Source organism: Rhinatrema bivittatum, chromosome 14 (genome assembly GCF_901001135.1).
Source record: "Rhinatrema bivittatum chromosome 14, aRhiBiv1.1, whole genome shotgun sequence".
Classification (NCBI taxonomy): Eukaryota; Metazoa; Chordata; class Amphibia; order Gymnophiona; family Rhinatrematidae; genus Rhinatrema; species Rhinatrema bivittatum.
This window is the reverse complement of record NC_042628.1, coordinates 1,633,742-1,647,787: the sequence shown is the minus strand read 5'-3', so window position 1 is coordinate 1,647,787 and position 14,046 is coordinate 1,633,742. Positions and strand designations below refer to the sequence as shown.

At 48.8% G+C, this 14,046-nt stretch overlaps 1 protein-coding gene across 7 annotated transcripts in view; it reads left to right on the top strand.

Annotated features, from left to right (window-relative positions):
• PRKCB (protein kinase C beta) overlaps positions 1-14,046 on the top strand; it is a 188,250-nt gene that overhangs the window by 98,822 nt on the left and 75,382 nt on the right. For all 7 annotated transcript variants that reach the window (XR_003852575.1, XR_003852574.1, XR_003852573.1 and 4 more), the window contains 3 exons: positions 8,239-8,395; positions 8,757-8,891; positions 13,488-13,584. Coding sequence is in view for 4 of the 7 variants with exons in the window: in XM_029576316.1 (XP_029432176.1) it covers positions 8,239-8,395; positions 8,757-8,891; positions 13,488-13,584 (389 nt within the window). In the remaining 3 variants the exon portion in view is untranslated. The remainder of the gene's footprint in view (positions 1-8,238; positions 8,396-8,756; positions 8,892-13,487; positions 13,585-14,046) is intronic.

Here is a 14,046-nt window from a genome sequence, read left to right as displayed (position 1 = left end):
AGTGAAGTTCAAAACATCATAGGAGCGATGAATTTGTCGAATTGCCTGTTAAGCATATGTAAGATCAATGTTTTAAAAGTAGCTAGAGAACTGATTGCCCCTCTATCAGCCCTTATGGTCAGTCTTTCATTATCTGAAGGGGTAGTGCCAGATTCACTTAGAACAGCTGTTGTGCGACCTCTACTAAAAAACAAACAAACAAAAAAAAAAGGTCTTGATCAAACTGACTTGTCTGTCTTTAGCATTTCTCTGAAAGATTTTAGAATCGGTGCTCCTAAAACAGTTGTAGAGAAGATCACCGTTTCAGCTCACTTTCAATATGGTTTCAGAAAGGCATTTAATGCACAGATACTACTCATTTCTTTAGCGGACATCACGGCTGCGTCTGACACTGTTGATCATCGGAGTCTGTTCTCCCACCTGAGAGAACTTGGGATTGCAGGCTCCGTTATCAAACGGCTCCAATCTTACATGCAAAACAGGAAACAGCAAGTCAGGAGCTCCTCCAGGGTCTGCTTTATCTGCCCTAGCCTTTAACATTTATTTTGCTCCAATTTGTAATCGGCTGATCTTTGTGCGCAGACGACATTCAATTCCTCTTAACCATTGAAAATTCCTGGCCTGTCATCCTGCCTCATATCCATTAAATTTTGACTTAGTGAAAACAAATTGGCTCTTAACTTGTCTAAGGCTGAATTTATATTTCTTCAGCCTGAAAATGCCATTCCAGGACAATCCTCCGTTTTAATTCATGGAGAGTCTATGAAAGTTTACCTTCAGGCAATTTTCCGACGGTGGGCCTGTCGTAGACCATTGTGCCGGTTTCTATCTAGGCTGCCGCCGTCTGTGATTAAGCCATTGCAGCAGCTGCCTTCCATCAGGACTTTCCTTTCGGGAACATATTCCCCTGCAGTCTGGGATTAGCTATAAAACTGCTAATCTAATGCACAATTTCCGCAGTCATCTATCGATTCTCTGGATTTCTTCTATGCTAAAACCTTGCTGTCCTACAAGAGTCCCACGATCCTGACAAAAATCGGTTTGACGTTCCATCCTTCTGGCATCCCTCAGTATTGAAACCACCTACTCGATGATTTATGGGTGATTCAATGTCAGAACTCCCTTTAAGAAGCAATTAAAACTTTCCTTTTAACTAAATCTTCAGCAGTTCGATCTTATCTTTTGCTGGTTTTAAATTTTGTTTTTAATGTGATTTTAGTATCTTATATTTTGATTTTAATTGTATGTCATAACTTTTGTTAGCCGCTCAGGGTGTGTGTGACACAGGTGACATATAAATAAAAAGAACAACTTTCCCTGGCAGCATCAAGACACTAACATGGCTGTCAAGGCCAGAGTTTTCGGCACTCCTTTCCTTTCATGAACATATAATGCAGCTTGTGATTTTTCAGGCAAGCCACGTTATTTTATTAGCATGAAATTGCCTGGTAATGAGCTGCTCTATATGCATTTTTGATACACGATACAATACACTACGATAGTAGTGTTACTGGGGTGAACGTAACCTACAGTTTGTAAAATACTTCTCTTATTGCTGTGTAAGGCATTTACCACACAGGAAATGGACCCCTAGGTTTCTACCTGAGGCAGTGAAGGGTGGTCATTTGCCCAAGGTCATAAGGAAGTGTTAATGGGAAAATCAGGATTTGAACCCTCTGGTCAGCTGCTCTAACCACTGGGCCACTCCAATAAAAAGGGACATCTGACCTTCTCCAGTCCTGAGGGTCTACGCCAGGCCCAGCTGCAGATCCGTCAGAACCTTTCTGAGCTCCCTTAAAAGCATAAAATCCTAGGATGATTCCAATCCAGCCCCATGGATTTGTCCATTTGCAGCTTTACATAAATCTGTACGTGGTGCGGCAATCCTTTGTCAGTAACTGGAAGTAGTTTAGCCCCTTGTTGAGTGGGAGAAGTCGCGCACTCTGTGAATGTAAGTTAATGCCGACCTGCACAGAAACAGAAATGTGCAATCTGCATGTTAACCAGCAGATGGCAGTATGGCTTTTCCAGTGCCTCCGATGGTTACACAATCTCCAGCCGGACTCCTGGAGCTGCTCCTGACATCTCTGCACTTTATGCCACAAGCCAATCATCCTTGGAAAGATGCATTAAAAGCTACTCTCTCTGATGTCTAAATTTAGATGTCCCTAAATCTTCTCCTCTAACCTAGTTCTGTTTCTCTGCCCCCATGTTTTAGGGACGTGAATTTTCCATGCAACAGACCATAGTGTCGTATGCATTCTGACCTGCCATCCCCCGCCGTTCAGTCTGTAACAAGGGGGCATCACACACAATTTCATATGCGCTGTATGCTGTTTTATATCTTGCATTGTATGTGCCCTAGCTGTCTGCTGCTCAGGATGGCATTTCTTGGTGCTGGAACCAAGAGAGACTGGTCTCGTGCTCAGCTGAGGGTGGTTAGAAAAATGTAGGCTTTTAGTTAGGAATTGTAGCATTCTCAGAAAGGCTATTCGTGTTTTTAGGTGATGTATTTTATGCTAATATTTTATTAATTGTGTGTAATGATTTTTGACTGTTGTAAACAGCTTCAAACATGATTTTGGCAAGGAATTAGTAAATAACAAAATAAAAGCTCCCTGTTCCACAGGGCAGACTCTGCTCCCATGCATGGATGAGGAGATGTGCAGGGAAGAGGGGCTTCTGATCTGTTAGGAATTGGGAACATTTGGGAGAAGGGGGAGCCTTTTCTGATGGGATGGACTTCACTTTACCCAGGGTGGAACCCAGCTACTGGTGCTAGCAATTAAAAAGCAGATAGACCAGTTTTTAAACTCAATTGTTGGGGAAAACCGACAGTTGGTCAGGAGCACATGGTCCAGGTTGCGGTATCTTCAAAGGATGCTGTCAACGGAAAAGTCAAAATGTCCTGCTAGACAGGAGGCAGTAAAAGCTGAGGTAGATTTAAATGAAGGGCAGACAAATACTATGAATGCTTCAAAATTACTTGAATCAACTGCTAACATCAGACAAGCAGTGATTAGGGATAAAACAGTGCTACTTGTCTGCATGCAAATGCCAGAAATCTAAAAAAGAAGAGTTGGAAAGTCAGAACGTTTGGCACTAAGGGAAGGCGGAGAAGTCCTAGGCATCTCGGAAAACTGGTGGAAGGAGGATAACCAATGGGATATGGATACCAGGGTACAAATTATACTGACATTTCAGGACAGATCGAGTTGTGGTGAAGAGTGAAGTCATAAGTAGGATAAAAGTAGGGAACACTGTGTGCTCTGGGATGTGAGATGGGGAGGACTTTAACAGTAGCACCTGACAAGGATGATGAAACAGATTGTGAAACGCTAACAGGGATTAGACAGGCTAATAATTTTACCAACACAACAATAGCAAGGATTTCAATTACTCCACTATTGATTAGGTAAATGTTTCAACAGGGCATGCAAGGGAGGTAAAATTATTATATCCCATAAATGACTGCTTCATGGAGCAGCTTAGTCCTGGAACTGACAAGAAGGCAACTAATTTAGACTTAGAGATTACAGGAGCTGATGCAAGGGGTAATAACAGTGATGGGGCCACTTCATGATACTGATTATAATGAAATAAATTTGATATAATCACTGAAGAATGAATATTAAGTAAAACTACTGCACTAGCATTCAACTTCAGAAAGGGAGATTTTGATAAAATGAGAAAGTTAGTCAAGAAGCTAAAAGGAGAAGGTGCAAGGGTAAAACATTTACATGTGGTGAGGAAACTGTTTAAAAATACTATCTTGGAAGCCCAGATAAAATGTATTCCTTAGAACAATGTATTTATTTATTTTATTTACTTTTATATACCGGTGTTCGATTTTACATATCACATCGGTTTACATTTAAACAAAATTTGCAGGAACTTATGCGTTACCTTTGTCAAATACATTAAACATTTAAATATGGGGATTGTTAACAAGGGATATAAAAGAACATGGGGAATGGCTAACACTACGGGATGCATGAAGGGGAGTGCCCCTTCAGCGCGCGACGCCTGGCGTTCTGGCGCCGTTTAACGTCCGTCACAGTCCTCAGTGATATCAGAGAGGGCGGGTCTCCCAATCAAGGATCACACACTGCTCCTCCCCTCTCAGTTCCAGATGGATTCTTTCACCTTTTTTTCTTTCTTTCTGTCTTTATCATCACTGTTAGTTATTTCAGGGAGCCCGCTGGTGATGGTGTGTAACTGTTAGTTAAAACTTGCTTTGAAAATTGGTGCAAAGCCTACAAGCAAGAAAGTACACTCTGTTTTTGTCCTGTGGCCCCTGCATGGCCTGGTCATGTAAAAGAATGGGGACTATCCCGGTAATTTGTCTAAATTTCTGTAGTCTCCGGGCTAAATCTAGAGAGTTCCCAGGTATGCATATGACTCAACGCCATGGATCTAGCATTAAATTTGCTGGGTTTGAGGCACTGCCCTAGTGTTCTCCTGTTTACCTGTGCAGGACCAGGCTAGATGCCTGTTCTACCTTAAATGCCTTAAGGAGAGTATGCTTTATGGATGGGATCCTGTGGGGCAGGTGGGTAATCAGAGACTGGGGAATAAGAACTGGGATCCAGGTGGGGATAACCAGAACAGGCCTGGGTCTCCAGGGGGAAGGCAGCTCCTGTACTTAACTCTGTCCAGACACTGAGCTGAAATGAAGCAGTACAGACTGTGAGTAGTCAGTCTGAAGATAAAGGCAGTCTACTGTTGTGTATATGATTGAAGCTGTGAATAAAGATTATGTTTTAAGAGAGGCTGGAGTCAGGCTAGTTTTGTCTCCAAGCCTGTGGGAATCACCACTTGTTCGTACAACTGGGTTAAAAAGGATGCATTGGGTGACCAGCATCATGAGGAAATAGCTAATAGTGCTCATCTACATGGAATTTACATGTGATGAGTGCTATTAGCTGTGTGTGTGTTTTGGCTGCACTAATCCCCTTATTGCATTGGTGTCCACAATGCACATCCAACCGAGGGAAAAGCTGTGCGCCAGGCTGGGCACACTGTAGTGCATCGGACCCTGGGAGTGCAGAGGTATTCTTGTGTGTTCTGTTCTTTATAATGTGGAACGTGGAAGGAAAGGGAGTTGAGTTAGAGGAGAAGTGATGTGAGGGCCATTAAGCTGAGTAACAGAGTGGTCCAGCCCAGTAGGGGAGTATAAAATATGTTTTCCAAGAGGAGTTTGGTGTTCTGGAGATGGGAAAAGACTGAGAGTGTGGAGAGATGTAGTGGGTAGCACCAGAGTGGTGCCACTTGTGCTGAGGAGTTGGCGTGAGTCTCAGAGAAGTGAAAAAGCTGCTCACACCAGAGGGAGCTTCAGTGGAGCGTCGGGGGAGGAGTTGTCCTGGCGCCAATCCTGATGCTGTGTGAGGAAGAGAGAACGTTTTGGTCTGGGACCACAGAGCTGAACTTGGAGAACGTGCAAGCATTTGTTCGAGGCGGATTACAAAAATAGTACCTGCACAATAAAAATACAAAAGAGGCTGCACATGTAAACTAAAGGTATTCATAAACAAATGAAATGCAATCGTCCTGCGTTGATGCTGCTGGAATCCTTCCTAGGTCAAAGTTTTCAGCTTTCCTGAAGGCCTTTCGAAAAGGCCAAACTGCTTATTTCCTAAGTAAACTGTTTTTCTTTTGGAGCATAACTTTGGCGTGAACATTGGCCCAATTTGGCCGAGCAGGTGAGCTTGCTCCCAACACAGGGGGAAATATCCCCTACCCCAGCTGTGAGGTGCCCAGTCAATTTCCGGGGCTGGGAAAGTCGCCTACCGGCAAAGGTGGAATTTCATTCCCAATGTGGAAAGTTTGAAAATTGTCCCCTATTCTGCTGCATGTATAGTCATGTGTACACATACATGTGCTGTCCCCTATTCTATAACATACATGTAAATCCATATGTAAACATGCTATGTCCCCTATTCTGCTGCACACATGCAAACCCACGTGTGTACACATACACGTGCTGTCCCCTATTTTATAACATACGTGTAAATCCATATGTACACATGCTATGTCTCCTATTCTGCTGCACACATACATACCCACGTGTGTACACATACATGTGCTGTCCCCTATTTTATAACATACGTGTAAATCCATATGTACACATGCTATGTCCCCTATTCTGCTGCACACATGCATACCCACGTGTGGACACATACACATGCTATGTCCTGCTGCATGCATACCCACGTGTGGACACATACACGTGCTGTCCCCTATTTTATAACATACGTGTAAATCCATATGTACACATGCCATGTCTCCTATTCTGTTGCACACATGCATACCCACGTGTCTACACATACACATGCTGTGTCCCCTGTGCTGCTGCACACATGCATACCCATGTGTGTACACATACACATGCTGTGTCCTCGTGCTGCTGCACACATGCATACCCATGTGTGTACACATACACATGCTATGTCCTGCTGCATGCATACCCACGTGTGTACACATACACGTGCTGTCCCCTATTTTATAACATACGTGTAAATCCATATGTTCACATATATGCTGTCCCCTATTCTGCTACATACATGTGTACAATGACATGCTGTGTCCTCATTCTTCTATAGATGTATACCCACGTGCTTCCTGTTCTGCTACACACATCTGTACACATACATTTGCTGTCCCCATTCTTCTTTTTTAATTCTTTTTATTAGCATTTAGACAGACAATAGAAAAAGAAGCATTGCATTATTCATAGACAAAACCCCAAACACAAAGTAAATCCCACGCCCGGCAGGGAAGAAAGAAGTGATTAAGCACAAAACAGATTCATAGAAACGTTTCCAGATATGAGGGGTCAAGGAAGGTAAACGGCAAGACCTTTACAAGGACATTTAAGAAACAAGTTGCACCATTGGCTTAAGCTGGGGTCTCCCTTCTCCACGTTACCTCCTTGTCTGACTCCCGAGCACAGGGTGCCCTGGTGCTAAAACATCCCATGCACCTTCCTTGTCTGCAGGGGCATAGACAGTGTGGCAGGTGAATCTTTCCCAGACTCCAGCTGCAATATTTCAGGACAATAGCTCCTTAGGAGATATTAATCTCAGTTTTGGGAAGTTTAACAACCTTAAATGTTTTGATCTCAGACGATTTTCTATCAACTCTAACTTATAGTGTAGGAGAGAAAATATCTCACACTTGCTGCTGCTGGTAAATGAGCAATCTTTCTAGGTAAAGAGGAAACCTGACTTTCAGTTTTCCCACAGTTCCAGCAGAAAAATGACCCTTTGTTGCAGAGAGGTCTCTGTTCTCGTGACAATCCTCCAGATGTCCCCGTGTAATCTTGGTTGGTTCAGAATCCATTCCAGCAAGGCGACGCGGAGGGGAACACTGCACCGGCTCTCGCTGGTAGATGGGAACAGGAGAGGAGCTAAAGATCGTCTGTCTGTCTGTCCTCTGTGATTCCCCAGGGCCAGAATATCCCCACTAAGATTACTCAGCAGAGGGGTATTCGGGTGAAGGAGATGGTTGCCTCTCACCGACTCTGGAGTAACAGGGGAAGGATCAATCTTCCTTTCCATAAAAACAGCAGAAGGGGTGGACGTCTTTGGCTCTTATCCTGGCACCTCACCGCAAGAGCATCCCCATTGTACTACATATATGTATACCCACATGTACACGTACATGTGCTGTCCCTTTTCTTACTTGTATGTATAGTCTCATGACCACATGTGTGCTGTGCCCATTCTGCTACATATATGTATATCCATGTCCGCATACACATGCTGTTCTCATTCTGCTACATATATGTATATCCATGTCCGCATACACATGCTGTTCTCATTCTGCTACATATATGTATAGTCACATGGCTTCACATATGTGTGCTGTCCCCATTCTGCTACATATATGTATAGTCACATGGCTTCACATACATGTGCTGTCCCCATTCTGCTACATATATGTATAGTCACATGGCTTCACATATGTGTGCTGTCCCCATTCTGCTACATACACGTGATCACACACACATGCTCTATGACCCTGCTCCTTGCTTGTCTTCCAGCTGGCAGTTTCGTACCTCTCTTCTGCTTCCTGCCCAGTCTCCTCTGTATACTGCATCCCTCCCTTCCACCAAGGCTCTCCAGCTGCTCTCAGGACAGAAATCACGGGGTTAGTCTTGCTCCATCATTTAGGATTGAGTTTTGCGAGCTCACAATATTTTTGCTAGCAGGTTTCTGCCTCTTGTTTTTCTTTCAGTGGGAGATGCTAAAAACTTAGTTCCTATGGATCCCAATGGCCTGTCAGATCCATACGTTAAACTTAAATTAATCCCAGATCCCAAGAGTGAAAGTAAACAGAAGACCAGAACAATTAAATGTTCCCTCAACCCGTCCTGGAACGAGACCTTCACGTTGTGAGTATTTATCTTCTTCTTCTTCCCTTGGCCAGAGATGAGCCGCTTCCTTCCCATCATGGACGGCCTCTTTCCTCCAGCCCCCGCTGTGCTGCCTCCCACAGAGCACAGTGCGGCTCTCATAAAAGTGAGTGCTACCTGGTGCAATCGAGGAAGCTGGAGTCAGGAACAAAAGCCACGACTCCTGCTGAGCCATCAGGACCAGATGATCTGTCTAGGGCCCAACGCTTCGAGAGAGCGAGGGTGCCACAGAGTCTGGGGCTGAGCTGTGTGGTTCTGTCTTTTAAGACTCAATTCACCTGCAGAGGTCACGAGTGCTTGATCCCCTTGTGTCCCGTGTGTGGCTCACACTCTCTTGCAGTAATCTGAAGGAGCCGGACAAGGACCGCAGGCTGTCGGTGGAGCTCTGGGACTGGGACCTCACCAGCAGGAACGATTTCATGGGCTCGCTCTCCTTTGGCATTTCTGAGCTGCTGAAGTCCGGCGTTGATGGATGGTGAGTAAGCAGCTTCCCAGGATAAGTCAGGCTGCCTCCTTCCTACATTATCACAGTGAGCTCATCTCGTTCCCCCTTTCTCCCGCCTTCATTGGGTTACCTTGTTCCCCTTTTTGTCTGTGGTTTAATACAGTCCTTGTTCACTGGAGTCACTTAATTCCCCCTTTGTCTGTAGTATGGTACAGTCCCCGCTCAGTGGGGTCACCTCGTTCCCCCTGTGATTGAGGCAGGGTACAGTCCCTCGCTCAGTGGGGTCACCTCGTTCCCCCTGTGATTGAGGCAGGGTACAGTCCTCGCTCAGTGGGGTCACCTCGTTCCCCCTGTGATTGAGGCAGGGTACAGTCCTCGCTCAGTGGGGTCACCTCGTTCCCCCTGTGATTGAGGCAGGGTACAGTCCCCGCTCAGTGGGGTCACCTCGTTCCCCCTGTGATTGAGGCAGGGTACAGTCCCCGCTCAGTGGGGTCACCTCGTTTCCCCTGTGATTGAGGCAGGGTACAGTCCTCGCTCAGTGGGGTCACCTCGTTCCCCCTTTGATTGAGGCAGGGTACAGTCCTCGCTCAGTGGGGTCACCTCATTCCCCCCTTTGATTGGGGTCACCTCGTTCCCCCTATGATTGAGGCAGGGTACAGTCCTCACTCAGTGGGGTCACCTCGTTCCCCCTTTGATTGAGGCAGGGTACAGTCCTCGCTCAGTGGGGTCACCTCGTTCCCCCCTTTGATTGGGGTCACCTCGTTCCCCCTTTGATTGAGGCAGGGTACAGTCCTCGCTCAGTGGGGTCACCTCGTTCCCCCTGTGATTGAGGCAGGGTACAGTCCTCGCTCAGTGGGGTCACCTCATTCCCCCTATGATTGAGGCAGGGTACAGTCCTCGCTCAGTGGGGTCACCTCGTTCCCCCTGTGATTGAGGCAGGGTACAGTCCTCGCTCAGTGGGGTCACCTCGTTCCCCCTGTGATTGAGGCAGGGTACAGTCCTCGCTCAGTGGGGTCACCTCGTTCCCCCTGTGATTGAGGCAGGGTACAGTCCTCGCTCAGTGGGGTCACCTCGTTTCCCCTTTGATTGAGGCAGGGTACAGTCCTCGCTCAGTGGGGTCACCTCGTTTCCCCTTTGATTGAGGCAGGGTACAGTCCTCGCTCAGTGGGGTCACCTCATTCCCCCTGTGATTGAGGCAGGGTACAGTCCTCGCTCAGTGGGGTCACCTCGTTCCCCCTGTGATTGAGGCAGGGTACAGTCCTCGCTCAGTGGGGTCACCTCGTTCCCCCTTTGATTGAGGCAGGGTACAGTCCTCGCTCAGTGGGGTCACCTCGTTCCCCCTTTGATTGAGGCAGGGTACAGTCCTCGCTCAGTGGGGTCACCTCATTCCCCCCTTTGATTGGGGTCACCTCGTTCCCCCTTTGATTGAGGCAGGGTACAGTCCTCGCTCAGTGGGGTCATCTCGTTCCCCCTGTGATTGAGGCAGGGTACAGTCCTCGCTCAGTGGGGTCACCTCGTTCCCCCTGTGATTGAGGCAGGGTACAGTCCTCGCTCAGTGGGGTCACCTCGTTCCCCCTGTGATTGAGGCAGGGTACAGTCCTCGCTCAGTGGGGTCACCTCGTTCCCCTGTGATTGAGGCAGGGTACAGTCCCTCGCTCAGTGGGGTCACCTCGTTCCCCCTGTGATTGAGGCAGGGTACAGTCCCTCGCTCAGTGGGGTCACCTCGTTTCCCCTGTGATTGAGGCAGGGTACAGTCCTCGCTCAGTGGGGTCACCTCGTTTCCCCCTGTGATTGAGGCAGGGTACAGTCCTCGCTCAGTGGGGTCACCTCGTTTCCCCTGTGATTGAGGCAGGGTACAGTCCTTGCTCAGTGGGGTCACCTCATTCCCCCCTGTGATTGAGGCAGGGTACAGTCCTCGCTCAGTGGGGTCACCTCGTTTCCCCTATGATTGAGGCAGGGTACAGTCCCCGCTCAGTGGGGTCACCTCGTTCCCCCTGTGATTGAGGCAGGGTACAGTCCTCGCTCAGTGGGGTCACCTCGTTCCCCCTGTGATTGAGGCAGGGTACAGTCCTCGCTCAGTGGGGTCACCTCGTTCCCCCTGTGATTGAGGCAGGGTACAGTCCCCGCTCAGTGGGGTCACCTCGTTCCCCCTGTGATTGAGGCAGGGTACAGTCCCCGCTCAGTGGGGTCACCTCGTTCCCCCTGTGATTGAGGCAGGGTACAGTCCTCGCTCAGTGGGGTCACCTCGTTCCCCCTGTGATTGAGGCAGGGTACAGTCCTCGCTCAGTGGGGTCACCTCGTTCCCCCTGTGATTGAGGCAGGGTACAGTCCTCGCTCAGTGGGGTCACCTCGTTTCCCCTGTGATTGAGGCAGGGTACAGTCCTCGCTCAGTGGGGTCACCTCGTTCCCCCTGTGATTGAGGCAGGGTACAGTCCTCGCTCAGTGGGGTCACCTCGTTCCCCCTGTGATTGAGGCAGGGTACAGTCCTCGCTCAGTGGGGTCACCTCGTTTCCCCTGTGATTGAGGCAGGGTACAGTCCTCGCTCAGTGGGGTCACCTCGTTCCCCCTGTGATTGAGGCAGGGTACAGTCCTCGCTCAGTGGGGTCACCTCGTTCCCCCTGTGATTGAGGCAGGGTACAGTCCTCGCTCAGTGGGGTCACCTCGTTTCCCCTGTGATTGAGGCAGGGTACAGTCCTCGCTCAGTGGGGTCACCTCGTTTCCCCTGTGATTGAGGCAGGGTACAGTCCTCGCTCAGTGGGGTCACCTCGTTTCCCCTGTGATTGAGGCAGGGTACAGTCCTCGCTCAGTGGGGTCACCTCGTTCCCCTGTGATTGAGGCAGGGTACAGTCCCCGCTCAGTGGGGTCACCTCGTTCCCCTGTGATTGAGGCAGGGTACAGTCCCCGCTCAGTGGGTCACCTCGTTCCCCCCTGTGATTGAGGCAGGGTACAGTCCTCGCTCAGGGGTCACCTCGTTCCCCCTGTGATTGAGGCAGGGTACAGTCCTCGCTCAGTGGGGTCACCTCGTTCCCCCTGTGATTGAGGCAGGGTACAGTCCCTCGCTCAGTGGGGTCACCTCGTTCCCCCTGTGATTGAGGCAGGGTACAGTCCTCGCTCAGTGGGTCACCTCGTTCCCCCTGTGATTGAGGCAGGGTACAGTCCTCGCTCAGTGGGGTCACCTCGTTCCCCTATGATTGAGGCAGGGTACAGTCCTCGCTCAGTGGGGTCACCTCGTTCCCCCTGTGATTGAGGCAGGGTACAGTCCTCGCTCAGTGGGGTCACCTCGTTTCCCTGTGATTGAGGCAGGGTACAGTCCTCGCTCAGTGGGGTCACCTCGTTCCCCTGTGATTGAGGCAGGGTACAGTCCTCGCTCAGTGGGGTCACCTCGTTTCCCCCTAGTGATTGAGGCAGGGTACAGTCCCCGCTCAGTGGGGTCACCTCGTTTCCCCTATGATTGAGGCAGGGTACAGTCCTCGCTCAGTGGGGTCACCTCGTTCCCCCCTTTGATTGGGGTCACCTCGTTCCCCCTGTGATTGAGGCAGGGTACAGTCCTCGCTCAGTGGGGTCACCTCGTTCCCCCTGTGATTGAGGCAGGGTACAGTCCTCGCTCAGTGGGGTCACCTCGTTTCCCCTATGATTGAGGCAGGGTACAGTCCTCGCTCAGTGGGGTCACCTCGTTCCCCCTATGATTGAGGCAGGGTACAGTCCTCGCTCAGTGGGGGTCACCTCGTTCCCCTGTGATTGAGGCAGGGTACAGTCCTCGCTCAGTGGGGTCACCTCGTTTCCCCTATGATTGAGGCAGGGTACAGTCCTCGCTCAGTGGGGTCACCTTGCTCCCGTGTTATCTGTGGTACAGATGTTGTATGGTTTCCTCGTGTTTTCTATATTTGCCTCGGCAGCAGTTGTCTCTGTTCATTTCCTCTCACTATTCTTCACTGTATGAAAGCTGTTATCTCACGCTTTCTGGAGAAATAATTTCACTTTCTATTGTGTGTGTCTGAGGTGCTGACGTCAGGAGAGAACATTTTTCTTGTCTGCATCGCAGAGGAAATGGGAGTGAATAGTGTCAGCAGTTCTGAATGAGATTGAGGAGACCTGGGTTTAGCACGGCTATGGATTTCTAAATCCTGCGTCTGAGAGCTGAACGCAAGAGATGTCCTGTAACTATGGCCCCTCATTAGCAGACACAGCTCATTGAATCGCTCCTCCAGGTGATCCTATCCCTTCAGGTGTAGGTGCTTGGCTTGGGTGCTACAGGTGAGGGTTAGGCTAGGGCTGGGGAGTAAGTTCTAGGTGAAGAGCTCTATAGGGGATATAAGTGAGGGAAGGGCTCGCACCTTGGCACTAGTGGTGTTTCCCATAGCTCAGCAGTTGCTGGGTCTGAAAGCACAGTCCCTGCTCCCTTCTCCATAGCTCACATTTCCTTTCCTTTTGTTAGGCTGAAAGTCCTAATAAACGAAAGGGAAAGTGTCCTGAGCTTTTGTCCTCTGGCCAGAGCCCGAGAGCAGTGGACGGAGCCTGGCAAAGCTGGAAGGGATTTGTCTCTCGTGTGACGACTTCTGCTTCTGCTGTCGTTACAAATGAGCTTGGATCCTTGCTCCCTGAAGGATTTCTGGCTTTTCTTTCCAGGTTTAAGTTGCTGAGCCAGGAGGAGGGAGAGTACTTCAATGTCCCGGTTCCTCCCGAAGGAGAGGAAGGCAATGAAGAACTGCGACAGAAATTTGAGGTGAATTTTACTTCTGCAGATTGAAGTCCATGAAATCATTGTTAAAAAAAAAAAAATCTTGCTTATTCCTTTCCCTATAAGAAGCCTTAAAGTTCCTTCTCTTGGACCCTGAGGTTTCTTCTGTTGCATGGCTCCTGCTGGCCCCACAATCCTCGTGGCGCTCTCATCCCCACAGATGTTAGGAATAAATCCTGTTGCAATGTTACTTTACCTTTCTGTTCTGAGAAGCATCTGTGTGTGAAATGATCATTTGCACTGTGGTGCCAAGCAAGAGCCCGGAGTGCTTGGTGGTTTAATATTTTGGGGTCTGCATGAAGCCAGGTAACGTGAAACCCTAACTGGAACTGGTAAGGGTTTGAAGTTATCCAGGTCCATGGTCTCAAACGCTCTCTGATTCAATGGCTGCAACCTGGAAGTAGAAAACAACGCAGCTCTCAGGCCCTTTTCCCCATGAAAAGACTT